Source organism: Eleginops maclovinus, chromosome 22 (assembly GCF_036324505.1).
Source record: "Eleginops maclovinus isolate JMC-PN-2008 ecotype Puerto Natales chromosome 22, JC_Emac_rtc_rv5, whole genome shotgun sequence".
Taxonomy (NCBI): domain Eukaryota; kingdom Metazoa; phylum Chordata; class Actinopteri; order Perciformes; family Eleginopidae; genus Eleginops; species Eleginops maclovinus.
Genome location: NC_086370.1, coordinates 22,856,249 through 22,872,352, shown reverse-complemented (window position 1 = coordinate 22,872,352; position 16,104 = coordinate 22,856,249). Strand labels below are relative to the sequence as shown.

General features: G+C 42.3%; 1 protein-coding gene across 1 annotated transcript in view; it reads left to right on the top strand.

Moving 5' to 3' along the window:
* atrnl1a (attractin-like 1a) overlaps window positions 1-16,104 on the top strand; it is a 192,984-nt gene that overhangs the window by 55,417 nt on the left and 121,463 nt on the right. The window contains 3 exon segments of the mRNA XM_063874219.1: window positions 42-233; window positions 7,127-7,375; window positions 7,511-7,648. Coding sequence (XP_063730289.1) covers window positions 42-233; window positions 7,127-7,375; window positions 7,511-7,648 — 579 coding nt within the window.

The window sequence follows — 16,104 nt, the reverse complement described above, 5'->3', positions numbered from 1 at the left end:
TTCTAACGTTTGTCGCTTTCTCCGTTTGCCCCGCCGCTCAGGGAGTCCTCAGAGTCAGAGCACCCGGCCCTGCAGGACACCCTGCACGCTACGCACCAGCTGCAGCAACTGCACCAGCCAGGCCATGGAGTGCATGTGGTGCAGCAGTACGCAGCGCTGCGTCGACTCCTCCGCATACGTCATCTCCTTCCCATACGGACAGTGTCTGGAGTGGCAGACCCAGGACTGTGCAGGTGAGACTTCTTCTGCTGTTCCCTTTGGTGTTTACTTCCTCTCTCTCTTCTTCTGCCGTCTACTTGCAAAACCTAGCAGACCTCTGGAAGGTCCAAATTGATTAGAATCAAGTATTCAACTAATCCGTGTATTAAGGATCATAACTAACTGAATGTACTAACCTAAGGAATTTGGGTTGTTTTTAATCATGTTTATTGATCTTTTTTAACAAGTTTCTGGTAGAAAGAAGTATTCCTCTGAGACAACTTGTTATGTCTCTGTGTTCTTGGACAAATAATCAATTTGCTGCAAGTGTTCTTGTTTCTGAGGAGGAAAACATCTTGAAGAAGTTTAAGATTTGTTGTTGTTGTTGTGACTGGTGATTATTATTCCCTGCCAGTAGTCTGAGCACAGACAACTCTCCAGTCCACTGTTAGCAAGCCAAAATAGTTTTCCCTTTAGTTACAGCGCTTACATAATGTCACCCTTTCCTCCTTTCTTATTCACATTTCAGTTTGGTGGCAGAAGGTGCGTAGGAGGCTTTTGTTCTGCTGTTTTACCTTTTTGTTGCTCAAAGTATGGCATAAAACTTGACGTGTTTAACAATTCTCAGGTATTGTTCTCCCTACAACTCTCTGCTGCACTCCTCTTGTTTATGGATTAATAATGGTGGTCTGCAGGCTACAACTGAAGGATGCATGACCTTGGCTTTCACAACCAAAAAAAACCTCTTGCTTGTCTGGGGATCCAATTTGAACTGGGTCATTTCTTTATCAGATAAATCTGGCTGAAGGCTTTCTGCATCGTTCCCATTTTTCATGTTGTCCGGAGGCTCTCTCTTGAAATAATTAGCTCCTGTGTCGCCCCAGCAGTCGATTTCAGAAGTTTTTCGAAAGCAAGCTGATCTTTCAGTCCCACACTAATTTGGCCGTACTCAGTTTTCTCTCATAACATTGATTTCTTTCAGGCGATAATTCTGAGCTTTCCTGTGTTATTGTCAGTCTCCCTACGCTCTGCTCTCATTATATGAATTAAACTTTTCTTTAAAGATGTCTTACGCTCAACTCTCTGTGCAAATATGATGCATTCTTGGGCAACACATTTAACCCCTTGTTGCTCCCGATGGTTTGGTGTGTGAATGAACGTTAGCTTCCTTGAGCAGGTGGCAACGGGGTGTGAATGGGTGAGTAAAAGCGCTTTGAGGAGTTGTAAAGACTGGATAAAGCGCAATTTAAACACAGTCCATTAACCATTTACTGAGATGCCCCTGGGTACATCCCAGCCTCTTTGAATCATTTGGAAATATATACATATACTGCAGTCCCTTAATCAGAGCGATCTCCTTGGCAACGGTCTGTTCTCCTTGGCAACGGTCTGTTCTCCTTGGCAACGGTCTGTTCTCCTTGGCAACGGTCTGTTCTCCTTGGCAACGGTCTGTTCTCCTTGGCAACGTCTGTTCTCCTTGGCAACGGTCTGTTCTCCTTGGCAACGGTCTGTTATCCTCGCACGGTCTGCTAGCAAGAAATAACAGACCTCTGGAATGTCCAAGTTGACCAATCAGAATCGAGTGTTTAACTAAGCTGTGCAAAAAAGTGGTTTTAAAGTCACTGCTGGCGGTATTTGAACAGTTAGATATAATATAATGTATATTAGAGATACGAATCCGAACACAAATAAAAACCCATGCTCCTGTTACATACAAAACAAAGTAAGTGTGTTGATGTGAGGCGTACTACAGGGTACTCAACTTAAATGACTGTAAAGAGATCAGAGTAACATGGGATCCAAATAAGTCTCACACACTCACATAGAGGGTCAGATGTTAAGTTGTTGTAGCTTATATTGCTTTTGCTGCACAGAGAAAGAAGCTTATTTCATACTCACAAGGGTGTGTGTGTGTGTGGTGTGCCAACACAATGGCTGTTTGGTCACTTCACATCTCTACAAGACAACTTGAAGCAGAAGGCAGCCTATGGCTCCTATACTTGATGTATCATGTAGAAGGGCTCACAGATCTGTATGCTAGCGGCTCCAGCGATGCTAACTGTCAAGCGGTGTAGCAGAAAATGGATTACACGAGATGAAGCCGGACGATACGAGCGATCCAGGGACAGCCAACATCAAGCCCGGTGTGATGAACTGAAGGCGGCACCGAGATGATTGTGCAGAGGGAATTTTTGATAAGATGAGCATTTTCCCCCCAGCAGGAACCAGCGATCCTTCTCAGCTGCAACCTCACAACATGTGGCTTCTGTTGTCTTCAGGTTATTCCTGTCAATGAAGACGACTCATTCACCCGCATTGACAGGAGGTTTTTTGGAAGTAGAAATATTCTGTTCGCTTCACATAAAGCACGCGGTTGATGTTTGCTATAGAGTCTTTGAATGCTTCTTGTTGACAGAGCTGTAAAGGCGTTTAGTCTCCAAGTGGCGGCGGCAACTTCTGAATGCTTTTTAGCGACTGATGTTTTGTTGCTGAGATGCATATCTTTCTGGATCTGACCCAGTTAGTACATTCCTGTTCATTCTCCTTTCAGAAACCCTACAGTTCCCGCACTTTAAACCAAATGTATTATGAAGATTCAGTTGATTAGTTGTGTATAATTCCATATAGCAAAGAGGATATATTATGTTAATGTTCATATCCATGCTTTAATGTTCAGGAAGCTCTTTTCACCCTCTGTCTGAAACCAGAGCCCAGTCTTCTCTGATTGGTAGGCTGGCCAGCTCTGTTTTGATTAGTCAACCTCTTAGAGATGTCCCGCCCCCTTAGCCTATCAGGTACAATTGTAATGTAGTGATGTCACAATGTTCCACATACAGGGATTTTAGCCTTTGCAGACCATTTACATGCACTTAAACGTATAAAACCCACTGAATGAAAGCGAAAACCCCAAAAAGCATAAGAGGGCCTCTTTAAAGCAGCTTTAACTAACTTGTTGAATTTTTATTTCCCATCTTAAGTTAATTAGTCTCTAAGTGCTTTACTAATGACACAGACTTCTCCTTTGTACATCTGTTAAATCACCAGCCACAACTCATAATTTAATTGCAGTAAAGTGCAATAAATGAAAATTGAATTACAGTTTTGCGTCTTCGCTCACCCAGTTGTCGGTAGAGGAGTGTTTACTTTGTGTATGCAATCACAGAAGAGAATAATAATCTTCCCTTCTGCAAGAAATTAGAGGAACACTTAAGCAGTGCAGATCCTATTTTTATCAACAGAACAGCCGCCAGTCAACAGTTTGTCTCTGGACCTTTTATTAGATCACATGTTTGGTTTTTTAATCACAAAATATGTTTTCCTTCCTCATGGGAAACACAGGCACCGTCCAAAAAGACATTCACTCTGGAAATAGCCCGGAGCTAACGTCACGTAATGGCACAAGGTACCGCTCCATCGTCGGTGCTGTTAACTAAAACTAAAGCCGTGTAAACCCTGCAGGCAAAAACATGAAGCCATGCTTCTCTCTCATCCTTATTTAGCCCGAGTCCACTACACGAGGCAATAACTGCTCTTAATTCTTTCCATGTGGAACACAGATGAAGCCAGATATGGAAATGCTATTAAAAATAGGCTCATGCGTGGAGAACATAACAGGTAAATTACATTATCCACACAAAAACCACAATTATGTAAGCGAGGACGTAAACATTTTCCTGGCATCCTGGAGATGTTTTTGCCCAAGCACTTCATGTCCTGTCTTTGGGGCCCTTTTTTTTGGTCATATTTGTAGAAGAACCATTTTTGCTTTGACATGTTGCACAAATTAACAGCATCAACGTTCTGCAAACCAACCTCGATGTGTAGTAATTAACTTGAGGAACCAAGCACCAAACCTTCAAAGCAGACACCAAAACTCACCTTTTTAGAGCAGCTTTGAATTGAGATTGATGCTCGTGAGGAATCTGGTTTTATTGCTCGATTTTAATACGACTTTTAATCTTATCTATCTTATTCTCTTTCTTATCGTGTCTTTGAGAGCTTGTTAGAAAGTGGTGTCATTCTGGGTTTAAGGACTCAGGTGTAGCAGGGATTTCTGTTAATGAGAAGGGGGAGAAGTGCTTCGTTTGATCATACTGAGAAAAAAACAAGTCTAACATCGTAACCTGGAAGGACACAACATGACCGCCACAAAATGTATGCATGTATTATATCAACATATTAAGATTCAGCACATGAAAAACAGCGCCTTTACAAATAGTAGCCAATTTCCTGCAATTTGAACCATATTTAAAAATGAAACAGGCCTGGTATATTTATTGGGTATTAAAACCCACTCTTGGGTGAGTAAATATGTGCCTTTCTAGCAGAGGATACCCCCCACTGGGTGGAGGATTAGGGATACTCTGTTGAACTGCCTCTCTTTGAACTACAGTGGAGATCCAGTACAGAAGTGAAAGGAGGGGGGAAATAAAAGGGAGGTGAGAGTAGAAACCTGAGGGGAGAACACAGTAGGGGAGAGACTGAAGGAGCAGATGAATAAAAGTTGAAGGCCACCGTTCTTTGTGATTTTATTTAGGCCTTAAGTGAGTTAGAGAGAATATATTACATGAGGGAGAAGAGGGCGTTCACCTGGCCCTGATCCTGTTAGGTTCAAACACCTGTAAGATATTCCAGTTTAGCACTAGCCGCTATAATTAATTATATTTAGGATCATTCACAAGCTAGGGTTTGTTTTACAGAACCACATCCATCCTCTGTTAGTGGCAGGATGACGTATTAAATGGCCCAAATTTCCCGTATGAGGATATTATTTGAATAACTCTGTATCTTTAGTGTAAATGGCTCTGCTATAAGGAGCTTTGAAGAGTACCAAGGAGTATTGACTGACTCACTGCCAGGGACCAAACTCAAAAAACCTGGCATTTTGCAACCTAACTAGCGATCGTTAGCTTCTTAGCTAACGTTTGCTACCTATGTTACATCGTTATCTAACTATCTAGATACTGAACATGCTAGAGAACGTTATCTAATAGCAAACTTTAGCTATCTAGCTAACTAGCGACCGTTAGCTATCTATTTTGCAATTGTTAGTTATCTATCTAGCTACCTAACAAGCTAGCAAACGTTTGCTATCTAGCTCTGTAGAGAGCTTGCTAACATACGCATAACATGCTGGCTAGATTGCTATCGACAAATCTGTGGCTCTCATAATTTAAATTAGAATTATTGTTTAACATTATTTTAACATTGTTGGCAATTTCAAAGCAGACTGTCTGCTTTGAAATAGCCAGCATCTTCTATATATATATGACAATGTGGGAGCTTTGGCAAAGCTTAAGGTGAATATTTGTGAGGATAGACTTGCAGGAAGAGGTGACGTTGGCTTTGTGAATAAATGTAGAAAAAAATGATTTCAAAAGAGTAGAATAGAAATGTGGCTGAGAGGAGATAAAGGGTGAAAGAGTGAGAGAAGAAGTTTGTAATTATAAGAGGCAGGGGGAACAAATGAATCAGCATTGCTGCAGCTGAATAATGCAACAGGGGAGCTTACAAATATACAGAGTGTGTGTTTCCAGGACGAACGCTAGCTAGCAGGGACACAGAAAGAGATGCATGTTCAGCGGGAACATCTGTGGCTTATGGAAATGTGTTGTGTTCAAACAACTTCAAAAAATGCTAATTTTACTTCACGCTGTATTTCAATGGGCTCACCGTTAGCTATAAGGAAGCAGCACCTCGGAAAAGTTCCCTTTATGCTTCTGTGTACAACCGGAAATACCTACAGAGTGTTAGCTTGCTTTATTTATTCCCCGACAGAGTGTGTGTTCCCGCCCTTAACTTTGACATGAAGAAGAGTTGAAAAGCAAAACGGGAACTTTGAAAGGCCGCGATCTATTTCTTATTCCTGTCACTTATTCGGCAAACAACAGAAAGGGCTTCAGTATGGAGATTATGTTTTCTTTTTACAACTATTGAATGCCAGACCCTAAAAAGAAAAAGTGTCATTTTTTAATTTGCACCAGTGAAGTGGTTTTGAATGTCACATCCACTTTATGAATACAAATGCATTCCCTTTCACATGTGGGACGGAGAGGCGGGAAACAAAAGGCAATTTCTCTTATAAATGTTGGGGGTCAGAGAAAAGGTGACGACAGAAGACGTTAAGTTTATTAGAGGAGGGGGTGTGTTGTTTGTGCTCAGCCTGAAGCGGTTTGGATTAACAGAAGTACAGCGTGAAGGACGGACTGTGGTCAGAATGTAAAGACCATTTACTTTCAATAGGAGGGAAACATTTCAAAAAAGCAGATAAAGACTGGATGTTGAATCAAAGACACATTATAATAGAAAAATGTCACTTCTGGAGAATATTGAACCTTTCTCGGTCGGATAAACCACTTTAGGAAGTGGGTGGCAAACACTTTTGTCTCATAAGATCAAAGAATCCTCTGTAGATTTGAAGATCTTACTTTTAATGGTTTTTGAAGCTCCAAATGGTTTTGGGCCTGGGTATTTATTGGATTTGCTTCCTCCAAAACTCTCAGGTCTTCTTGCTTTTATTATATCTCAATAATATAGAAATATTTTAAATATTCCTGGATAATTGAGAGGTTTCTCTATTTAATTTATTTTTAGTTATTACTCTTATTTTATTTTGATTTATTTATGTTGTTTTTTATTTATTTGTTTATTGTTATTTTATTCTTTTCATTCATTTAATTTTAATTAATTGATTAATTAATTGATTAATTTTGTATTATTGATTTTTTGTTGTTGTTTTTTAAATTTATTTATTAGTTTTTTTATTATTATTTTAATTTCATTTCTTTCATTCATTTAATTTCTATTCATTTCTTTATTAATATATATATTTTTTAAATTGGTACCAGTGGTGATTGACTTCCAAGCTTTTCGATTTGGCTCCTCAGTGATTTGTATTTCTTATACTTGTATTATTTCCCCTCTGCAGCCCAGAACTGCTCCAGTGTTCGGACGTGTGCAGACTGTTTGGAGAGGACGGAGTGTGGCTGGTGTGGAGACCCCAGTAACACGGGGAAGGGGGTTTGTATGGAGGGGTCATACCGGGGCCCTCTGAAGCCGGCTCTCCCGAGGGCCGGGCCCCGAGACCGGGAGAGGCTGAGAGACCGGGACATGGTGCTGGACCAGAGCCTGTGTTCCTCTGACAGAGGGTACAACTGGGCCTTCATTCAATGTCCTGGTGAGTGAACATGGAAGATGAAACATCAAATCTCTGGACCTTCAGTAATCCTGAAGCAGCTGTGATTTATTGCCCTTATTGAACCGAACAATCAGCTGAGTGCCTCCTGTGTGTGTTGTGTGATTTCCCTCGCAGCATGTCAGTGTAACGGCCACAGCAGGTGTGTGAACGGCAGTGTGTGTGAGCGCTGTGGGAACCTGACGGCCGGCGTGCACTGCCAGAGCTGCATGCCCGGTTACTATGGAGACCCCACCAACGGAGGGAAGTGCAACGGTGAGTGCAAAAGTTTAACAGTTTTAATTTTAACGAGCCTCAAAATGGGTCTGTAATTAAATTCCTTAAAGCAGCCCGTCTGAAACGCCTCCATTGGACTCCTTTGTTAACCTCCGGGACATAGTGACATCGCTCCTATTGGACAGTATTGCAAGTGATAAGTTAAGGGGCGGGACATCTCTAAGCGGTTGACCAATCACAACGGAGTCGGCCAGCTAACCAATCAGAGCAGACTGGGCTCTGGTTTCAGACAGAGGGTGAGAAGAGGTGCTACAGCACAGGCAGTATGAGAACAATAAAGAGCTTTCTGAACATTAGAGCATGGAGACACTTACACCGAAAACCTGCAAACCTCATCGGTCCGGTCTGAATAAATAGTTATGTTTAATGTTTTGCATCGGCAAAGAAAGACCCCAATACATGTTTAAAACTTCTTGGAATAGCCTTTCAAAATCCACCCCGGGATGCCTTTATTTCCCGCTTCTGTCTTTTAATCATGATGCAATAAAAGCGTGCATGAACGGAGGGCAGTGTAACACACAAACAGCCTGATGGGGGCAGTGTTTAAAAGCTGTGAGTGTGGCTCCCCTTCCCCACAAACAAAAGGGGAACTACAGGTGTATGTACGTGATCATGATCTCTGCTTCCATCTCTCATTATCTGAAAGATTCGACTCCAGGAATGAGATGTATGTTCATATTTTTCGCCCGTCAGCAGCCTCATGTGGAAATGATCAGCGTTAGCCCCCCCCCCCCCCCCTGGCTGAGTTGTAACCAGCAGATTGTGTGAGTTAGATAATAAAAAGCAACAGAAGATGTGATGTGAAGGCTCAGGGGAGGGGGGGAGGTGTATGAATGTGGGTGAGCAGAGGGAAGTGAGAGGGAGGTGCATCAGTCAGATGTGACAGATGTGCGTTTTGGTGGCCGCGGCGGCGGCTGCGTGACATTAAATCGCTCTTAATCATTTTCTTATTTCCTGAGTTGACTGCTGTCTGCGTCCCTGGCGGCTGATCGATGCTCCAGCAGGACGGCCTCTGATACTCTCGCTCTCTCTCCCTCTTTCTCTGCTATATTTATTTTCCCCGTCTCTTTGTCTCTGTGTTTTTTTATTCGTTGTGTTTAACATCTCCTGCTGTTCCATACAGTATGCTCCGTCCTCAGTATCTACTATTCCTCCCTTTTCCTTTTCCTTACCTTTCTTGGACTCCCTCTTCTTTGTTACCGTCCCCTATTTTCCTTTTCCTTACCTTAGCTCTTTGACTCTCATTCAGGTCCTTCTTTTATTCCCCTTTCTCCTCATCCTTTTGTGTTTTCTTGTGTCCTCTACTCTAGTTTTCTTTCTTTTCCATCACGGTCTACTTTCCTTTCCTCACATCTTGCCTCCTCTCCTCTTCTTAATCCTTTCATTTATTCTCCTGATGCACACTTGTTTCCTTTCCTAACCTCTCAAATTGTTTAACTCTCGTTCTGCTTCCTCCTTTCTTATCATCCTTTTTCTTTTTGTGCTCTCTCTTGTTTCCTTTCCTTTCATAACCTCTCTCCTATCATTTCCTTTTGTATCCTCACTTCTCCTCTTCTATAGCTTTCCATTTCTTATCCTTTTGTAAATCTACTCTACACTTGTTCTCTTTTTCCTTGCCTTACCTTGTCTTACCTCCTATCGTTTTTACTCTGTTTATTTGCTTCGTCCCGTTTTTATTTCCTTTTCTCTCCTTATTTTATCATTCTTTTGTTTACTTCTTATGTCCTCACCTATTGTTTCCTTTCCTACCGTTTTCCCCATAATTTCCTTTCCTCACATCTTGCCTCCTCTCCTCTTACTCTCCACATTTGTTTCCTTGTGTTCTTTCGTCTTGTTCCCTTTTCTACCCATTTCCATGATGGTCTAATTTCCTTTCGATCCTCTCATCTTTATCTTTACATTTCTACTAGTTTTGTCCAGCTTCTCTGCACCCTTGTTCCCTTTTTCCTCTCCTTTCCTTTCTTACCTCATCCTTTTAACTGTCATTTTGTGTCCTTTCCCCTTTTTACTTCCTTTTCTCCTTTTCCTTTAGCTTTTTGTCTTGTGTCCTCTCCTCTTGTGTCCTCTCCTCTTGTGTCCTCTCCTCTTGTATCCTCTCTTGTGTCCTCTCCTCTTGTATCCTCTCCTCTTGTGTCCTCTCTTGGGTCCTCTCCTCTTGTATCCTCTCCTCTTGTGTCCTCTCTTGTGTCCTCTCTTGTGTCCTCTCTTGTGTCCTCTCCTGTTGTGTCCTATCCTGTTGTGTCCTATCCTCTTGTGTCCTCTCCTCTTGTGTCCTCTCTTGGGTCCTCTCCTCTTGTATCCTCTCCTCTTGTGTCCTCTCCTCTTGTGTCCTCTCTTGTGTCCTCTCTGGGGTCCTCTCCTCTTGTATCCTCTCCTCTTGTGTCCTCTCTTGTGTCCTCTCTTGTGTCCTCTCTTGTGTCCTCTCTTGGGTCCTCTCCTCTTGTATCCTCTCCTCTTGTGTCCTCTCTTGTGTCCTCTCCTGGTTAAACTGGATTTGTAGACAGTCCTATATTAATGCTCTTCGTCTCCCTGAATTTTCTTTATTAGCATCACTCATCCTCTTCCCATCGCCTCTACCTCTTTTATTCCTCTAAACTTCGCTGTCTTATAATTCATAATAAGTCTTTATCTTAAATTCCCCCATTACCATCCATCCATAAATCTCCATCTCTCTTTATAAAAAGAACCACCAGATTTACCTTGGGCTAAATGGCTGGGAGGCAATGGAGTCGATTAGAGTGATAGAGAGACATGTGGGGAGGGAAAGGGGGAGATAGATATAACAGGGGGTAGGGTGAGTTTATTTATAAAGCACATTTCATATCTGCATTGTCTGATTCTGCAACTGAGACATGCAGACAGAGAAAGACAAACAGACGAAAGCATGTGGTGATATAAACAAGGTCAATATCAGGGAGGAGAGGCAGTTACCCTTGGAAAGAGAGACGAAGAAATGGAGGTGGAGATGGAGAGACGAAGGGAGGAGGAGATGGAGGACGGACAGAGGAGAGGAGAGTCTGTCCGGTAATGTGACAGATGATTAACTAACCTTGTCAAATCTGGATGAAGTGTGTGTCTTGGTGAGTCGGTGTTTGTGTGTGTGTGTGTGCAGGGCATTAGCGTCCCTTTTCTCTGAATGCGCCGTTCACCTTGTCCCGTATGAAATCAAGCGCTAACCTTTAGAGCTGCAGCTGACGACATGTCGGACGTCTGTTTGGACTCTTTTATTCCCACAGAGGAGGATGTGCTCTCTGGAGGCCGATGGGAAGAACTGATAACAAGGTTAACACAAGCTCAAGATATAAAATACATCAGTAAAACCCCACTGGTGAAGTGTCTGAATGAGACGACTAAACATCATCACACCCAACGTTAGCCTCCTTTAGCTTAGCGGTGGTGACCTGAAGTCATGTGACCGTGCTGTAGTTGCTTTATAGCCCAACATTAGCCTCCTTTAGCTTAGCGGTGGTGACCTGAAGTCATGTGACCGTGCTGTAGTTCCTTTATAGCCCAACATTAGCCTCCTTTAGCTTAGCGGTGGTGACGTGAAGTCATGTGACCGTGCTGTAGTTCCTTTATAGCCCAACATTAGCCTCCTTTAGCTTAGCGGTGGTGACGTGAAGTCATGTGACCGTGCTGTAGTTCCTTATAGCCCAACATGAGCCGCCTTTAGGAATTTGCCTGTACTAATCAATGGAAAAATCCCTCTGGCTTTTGTCAAGTTTTTCAGATTTCATTAGAGATGTTTCTAGTCTTATTCTCCTCTCAGTAACATCAAGACCAACTGATATTTTGTTCTCATTGTCACCATCGGAAAGTCAATGATAGGTTGAAAATGCCTGAAGAAAACAGCTTAATAGAGAACATTGAATCATGTTGAGCTGGTTATCTGACAATTGATGGTTTGAATCCTACACTAACCATAAAATCAATACCTCATCCACAGCAGAACGGCGGGAAGGATGATCAGAAATCTGTTCCACCATGTTTGTCTGCTAAAGTTGTTTCTGAAATGCTCCATATTTTGCCTTTTGGTTGAACTGAGTTTCCCAAAAGACAAGTTTTTCTTACCTAACGAATGGTCCATGGTTTCCTAAGATGAAGGTTGTAAGCATTGGAGCTCCTTTCCTATCATCTAGGGATACTTCCGGGTAATTTCACTCCTTTAGGAAGTACAAAAGACTGCATGCTTCCCTCTGCTTTGTCTGCCAGGCTTGTGTTACTCCTTGCTTATACCCAGCACCTCTCACTGAATACTTTTATAGCTTCCATAAATTCTGCATGATTCACATCAGCAGCTCTCTGTCTCCACGCCGCTCTGATTCTCCCCTTGCAGATCCTCACATGCTCTCTCTCTGCTGTCGTCAATAAGGACTCTTAATCAGGCTGATCATGTGACACACGGAGACATAACATGAGTCAACAGCTCAGCTCAGAGCTTGTTTCAGGATGTTTGAGTGTTCGTTGGTCTGTAATTGTTGGAAAAGGAAAGATTAAAACCTGATTTAAGGATTTAGAAAGTTATCACTGGATGTGTTTCCTGTCATTTTCGGTCTCCCTTATGCTTCCTCTCCTGTCGTATCCTTTGTCCTGCTTCCTTAGATTCCCACTTGCTTTTCCTTTGTCTTACCTCTTATCTTTTTTACTGTATTTTATTCCTTCTACCTTTTTTCTTGTGTCCTCTCCTCTTGTTTCCTTTCCTTTCATATCTTCACATCTTTCTCTTTCTTTTACTACCCCTAATTTTATTTCCTCTTCTCTCCTCTTCTTATCTTCATTTAGCTTTTTTCTCGTGTCCTAACCTCTTGTTTCCTTTCCTTTCCTACCCTTTTCAAATATATCATTTCATGTCCTCACATCTTGCCTTCTCTCCTCTTCTTTTTCTCACTTCTTCTCCTTTTGTCAACCTACTCTGTACACATATTGGTAAATTGTAGTAAAGACTTTAATTAGTGCAATAACCTTTCCCAGTTTGATAAAAAACAGACATTTGGTCGATCATTTGTGTCGTAATATACCTGAAAATACTTCGATCTGAAGAGAAACCGGCAGATCCTTCATACATTCACGCAGCGCTTGTTGTTGACGATAAAACATGGACTTTACTGCAGACCTTGATGAACAGCCGTCAATAATTTTAATGTCCCCTCACCTCGAGACAGTCTTTACTAGAAATTGCAGCTTTGGTCGTTTGTTTAAACAATTAAAATGTTTTCCTGTCAAGAAACGAGGGCTGTGACTAATGATTGCCTCCAATATGGATTCATCTGTTTGTAATTAATATTAAGGGTCTTTAAAATGCCAGAGAATACTGAGAGAAATGTTCGTCCTTTTTACTCCAAGGGGATGTCTTTAAAGGTGTTGTTTGTCAGTTTATAACCAACACATATTAATTTAAAGAACGATATAAAGAAAAGGACTTTGAGGATGCTTTTATTGACATTTTTCACTCTTTAAAGTAGAGACACTACATACTGATATACACCTAACATCAGCAGGAGAGGACTCTTTAAAGTAGAGACTCTACATACTGATATACACCTGAACATCAGCAGGAGAGGACTCTTTAAAGTAGAGACGCTACATACTGATATACACCTGAACATCAGCAGGAGAGGACTCTTTAAAGTAGAGACACTACATACTGATATACACCTGAACATCAGCAGGAGAGGACTCTTTAAAGTAGAGACGCTACATACTGATATACACCTGAACATCAGCAGGAGAGGACTCTTTAAAGTAGAGACTCTACATACTGATATACACCTGAACATCAGCAGGAGAGGACTCTTTAAAGTAGAGACACTACATACTGATATACACCTGAACATCAGCAGGAGAGGACTCTTTAAAGTAGAGACACTACATACTGATATACACCTGAACATCAGCAGGAGAGGACTCTTTAAAGTAGAGACGCTACATACTGATATACACCTGAACATCAGCAGGAGAGGACTCTTTAAAGTAGAGACGCTACATACTGATATACACCTGAACATCAGCAGGAGAGGACTCTTTAAAGTAGAGACACTACATACTGATATACACCTGAACATCAGCAGGAGAGGACTCTTTAAAGTAGAGACTCTACATACTGATATACACCTGAACATCAGCAGGAGAGGACTCTTTAAAGTAGAGACTCTACATACTGATATACACCTGAACATCAGCAGGAGAGGACTCTTTAAAGTAGAGACACTACATACTGATATACACCTGAACATCAGCAGGAGAGGACTCTTTAAAGTAGAGACTCTACATACTGATATACACCTGAACATCAGCAGGAGAGGACTCTTTAAAGTAGAGACACTACATACTGATATACACCTGAACATCAGTAGGAGAGGACTCTTTAAAGTAGAGACGCACCAAATGGAAGCACCGTGGGAGGGTTAATCTAATAATCTCCTTTACTTTCACAAGATGTTGCTTGTCAAGAAAACTTGAAAATAGATAATTCAAAAAGCTGACAAATGCTGCTGTTTTGTTGGGATGTTGTTCCTCCCCTCTCCTCCTCCCCATCCTCCTCCCTCTCTCTCTCTTGTTGTCCCTAAATCTGAATTTTGCTGTACAGTCTCTCAGCAGGGTGCCTCAGCAGGGCGTCTTTGTAAATTTGTGTTCAGAGCAGGACGCTACAGAGATATCGAGTGCTGTCTCTGTGAGCAACTGGCAACCCAGCAGCATCACCCAAAGAGCAGGACAGCTGTGTGTGTGTGTGATGGATCAGGCGAGGGATGCTTGCCTGCAGAGTCGCCTCTTGCAGTCCGCTCGGTGCAGAAGCTGCCAAATCCACTCTACAGTCTGAAGTGTGTGTGTGTGTGTGTGTGTGTGTGCTTTTACCTGTGAGTTTTTTTTTTACCTGTGGTGGAATTACCCAGCATTCGTAGCGTTTCCCAGTCACATTTCCTCTGGCAGCTCTATTTCTGGCGTCTGCTGGTCAACGTACGGGCAAATAAACACACACACACACACACACACACACACACACACACACACACACACACACACACACACAGATGTAACAACAGCAAACAAATGGTTCAGTAAATCAGATTTTAAGCTTCTTCAGAATCCTGTTTGCTCTGCTGTGACTCATGTCTGGTTGAGAGTAAGCTGCTTTCTTTCAGACTGTGTGGTTTTTATTCATGGCTTACAGCTCAACAGCAAACAATTAATATAACCGACTCTTTTGCTATAATTTCCAACAAGAATTAGTGTAAAACAATGCATCAAAAGCCATCGTTTTTTGACAACTTGCGATACAAACTACAACAGCAATGCCCAGTACACAGAACAACCTTTTGAGGGTGAAAGTGAATTTTACCTCAAAAACGTTGGTGCAGATTCTTAAAAATAGGGTCACATGGTGGACAAAGTTAAGTTGCTTTTAAATCATTCGCTATGTATCCATCCCCCTTAAAGGCTATCTTTTCGTCACCACCGCTAAGCTAAAGGCGGTTAATGTTGGGCTATAAAGGAACTACAGCACGGTCACATGACTTCACGTCTCCACCGCTAAGCTAAAGGCGGCTAATGTTGGGCTATAAAGGAACTACAGCACGGTCACATGACTTCATGTCTCCACCACTAAGCTAAAGGCGGATAATGTTGGGCTATAAAGGAACTACAGCACGGTCACCTGACTTCACGTCACCACCGCTAAGCTAAAGGTGGCTAATGTTGGGCTATAAAGGAACTACAGCACGGTCACATGACTTCACATCACCACCGCTAAGCTAAAGGAGGCTAATGTTGGGCTATAGAGGAACTACAGCACGGTCACATGACTTCACATCACCACCGCTAAGCTAAAGGAGGCTAATGTTGGGCTATAAAGGAACTACAGCACGGTCACATGACTTCACGTCTCCAGCGCTAAGCTAAAGACGGCTAATGTTGGGACTATAGAGGAACTACAGCACGGTCACATGACTTCACGTCACCACCGCTAAGCTAAAGGCAGCTAATGTTGGGCTATAGAGGAACTACAGCACGGTCACATGACTTCACGTCTCCACCGCTAAGCTAAAGGAGGCTAATGTTGGGCTATAAAGGAACTACAGCACGGTCACATGACTTCACGTCTCCACCGCTAAGCTAAAGGCGGCTAATGTTGGGCTATAAAGGAACTACAGCACGGTCACATGACTTCATATCTTATATCTAAAGGTCGATGAGATCCTGCTGAGGTAAAGAAACTCTTTGAAGTGTCCGGGGCATGGAAATCATTTTGCTCTTTATATGCGAATATATAAGAGTGTGTTCCCACATATTTTACAGACCTTCTTCACTTCTTTCATGTTTGCCCCCTTTGCCCTCGATCCAACCCCCTGCCGATCCCTTCATTAAACACAGTTTAAAGCCCCGTCCTCTCTTATCGAATCAAAATGCCCCGTCTGTGTACCCGGACAAAAGGAAAAAGC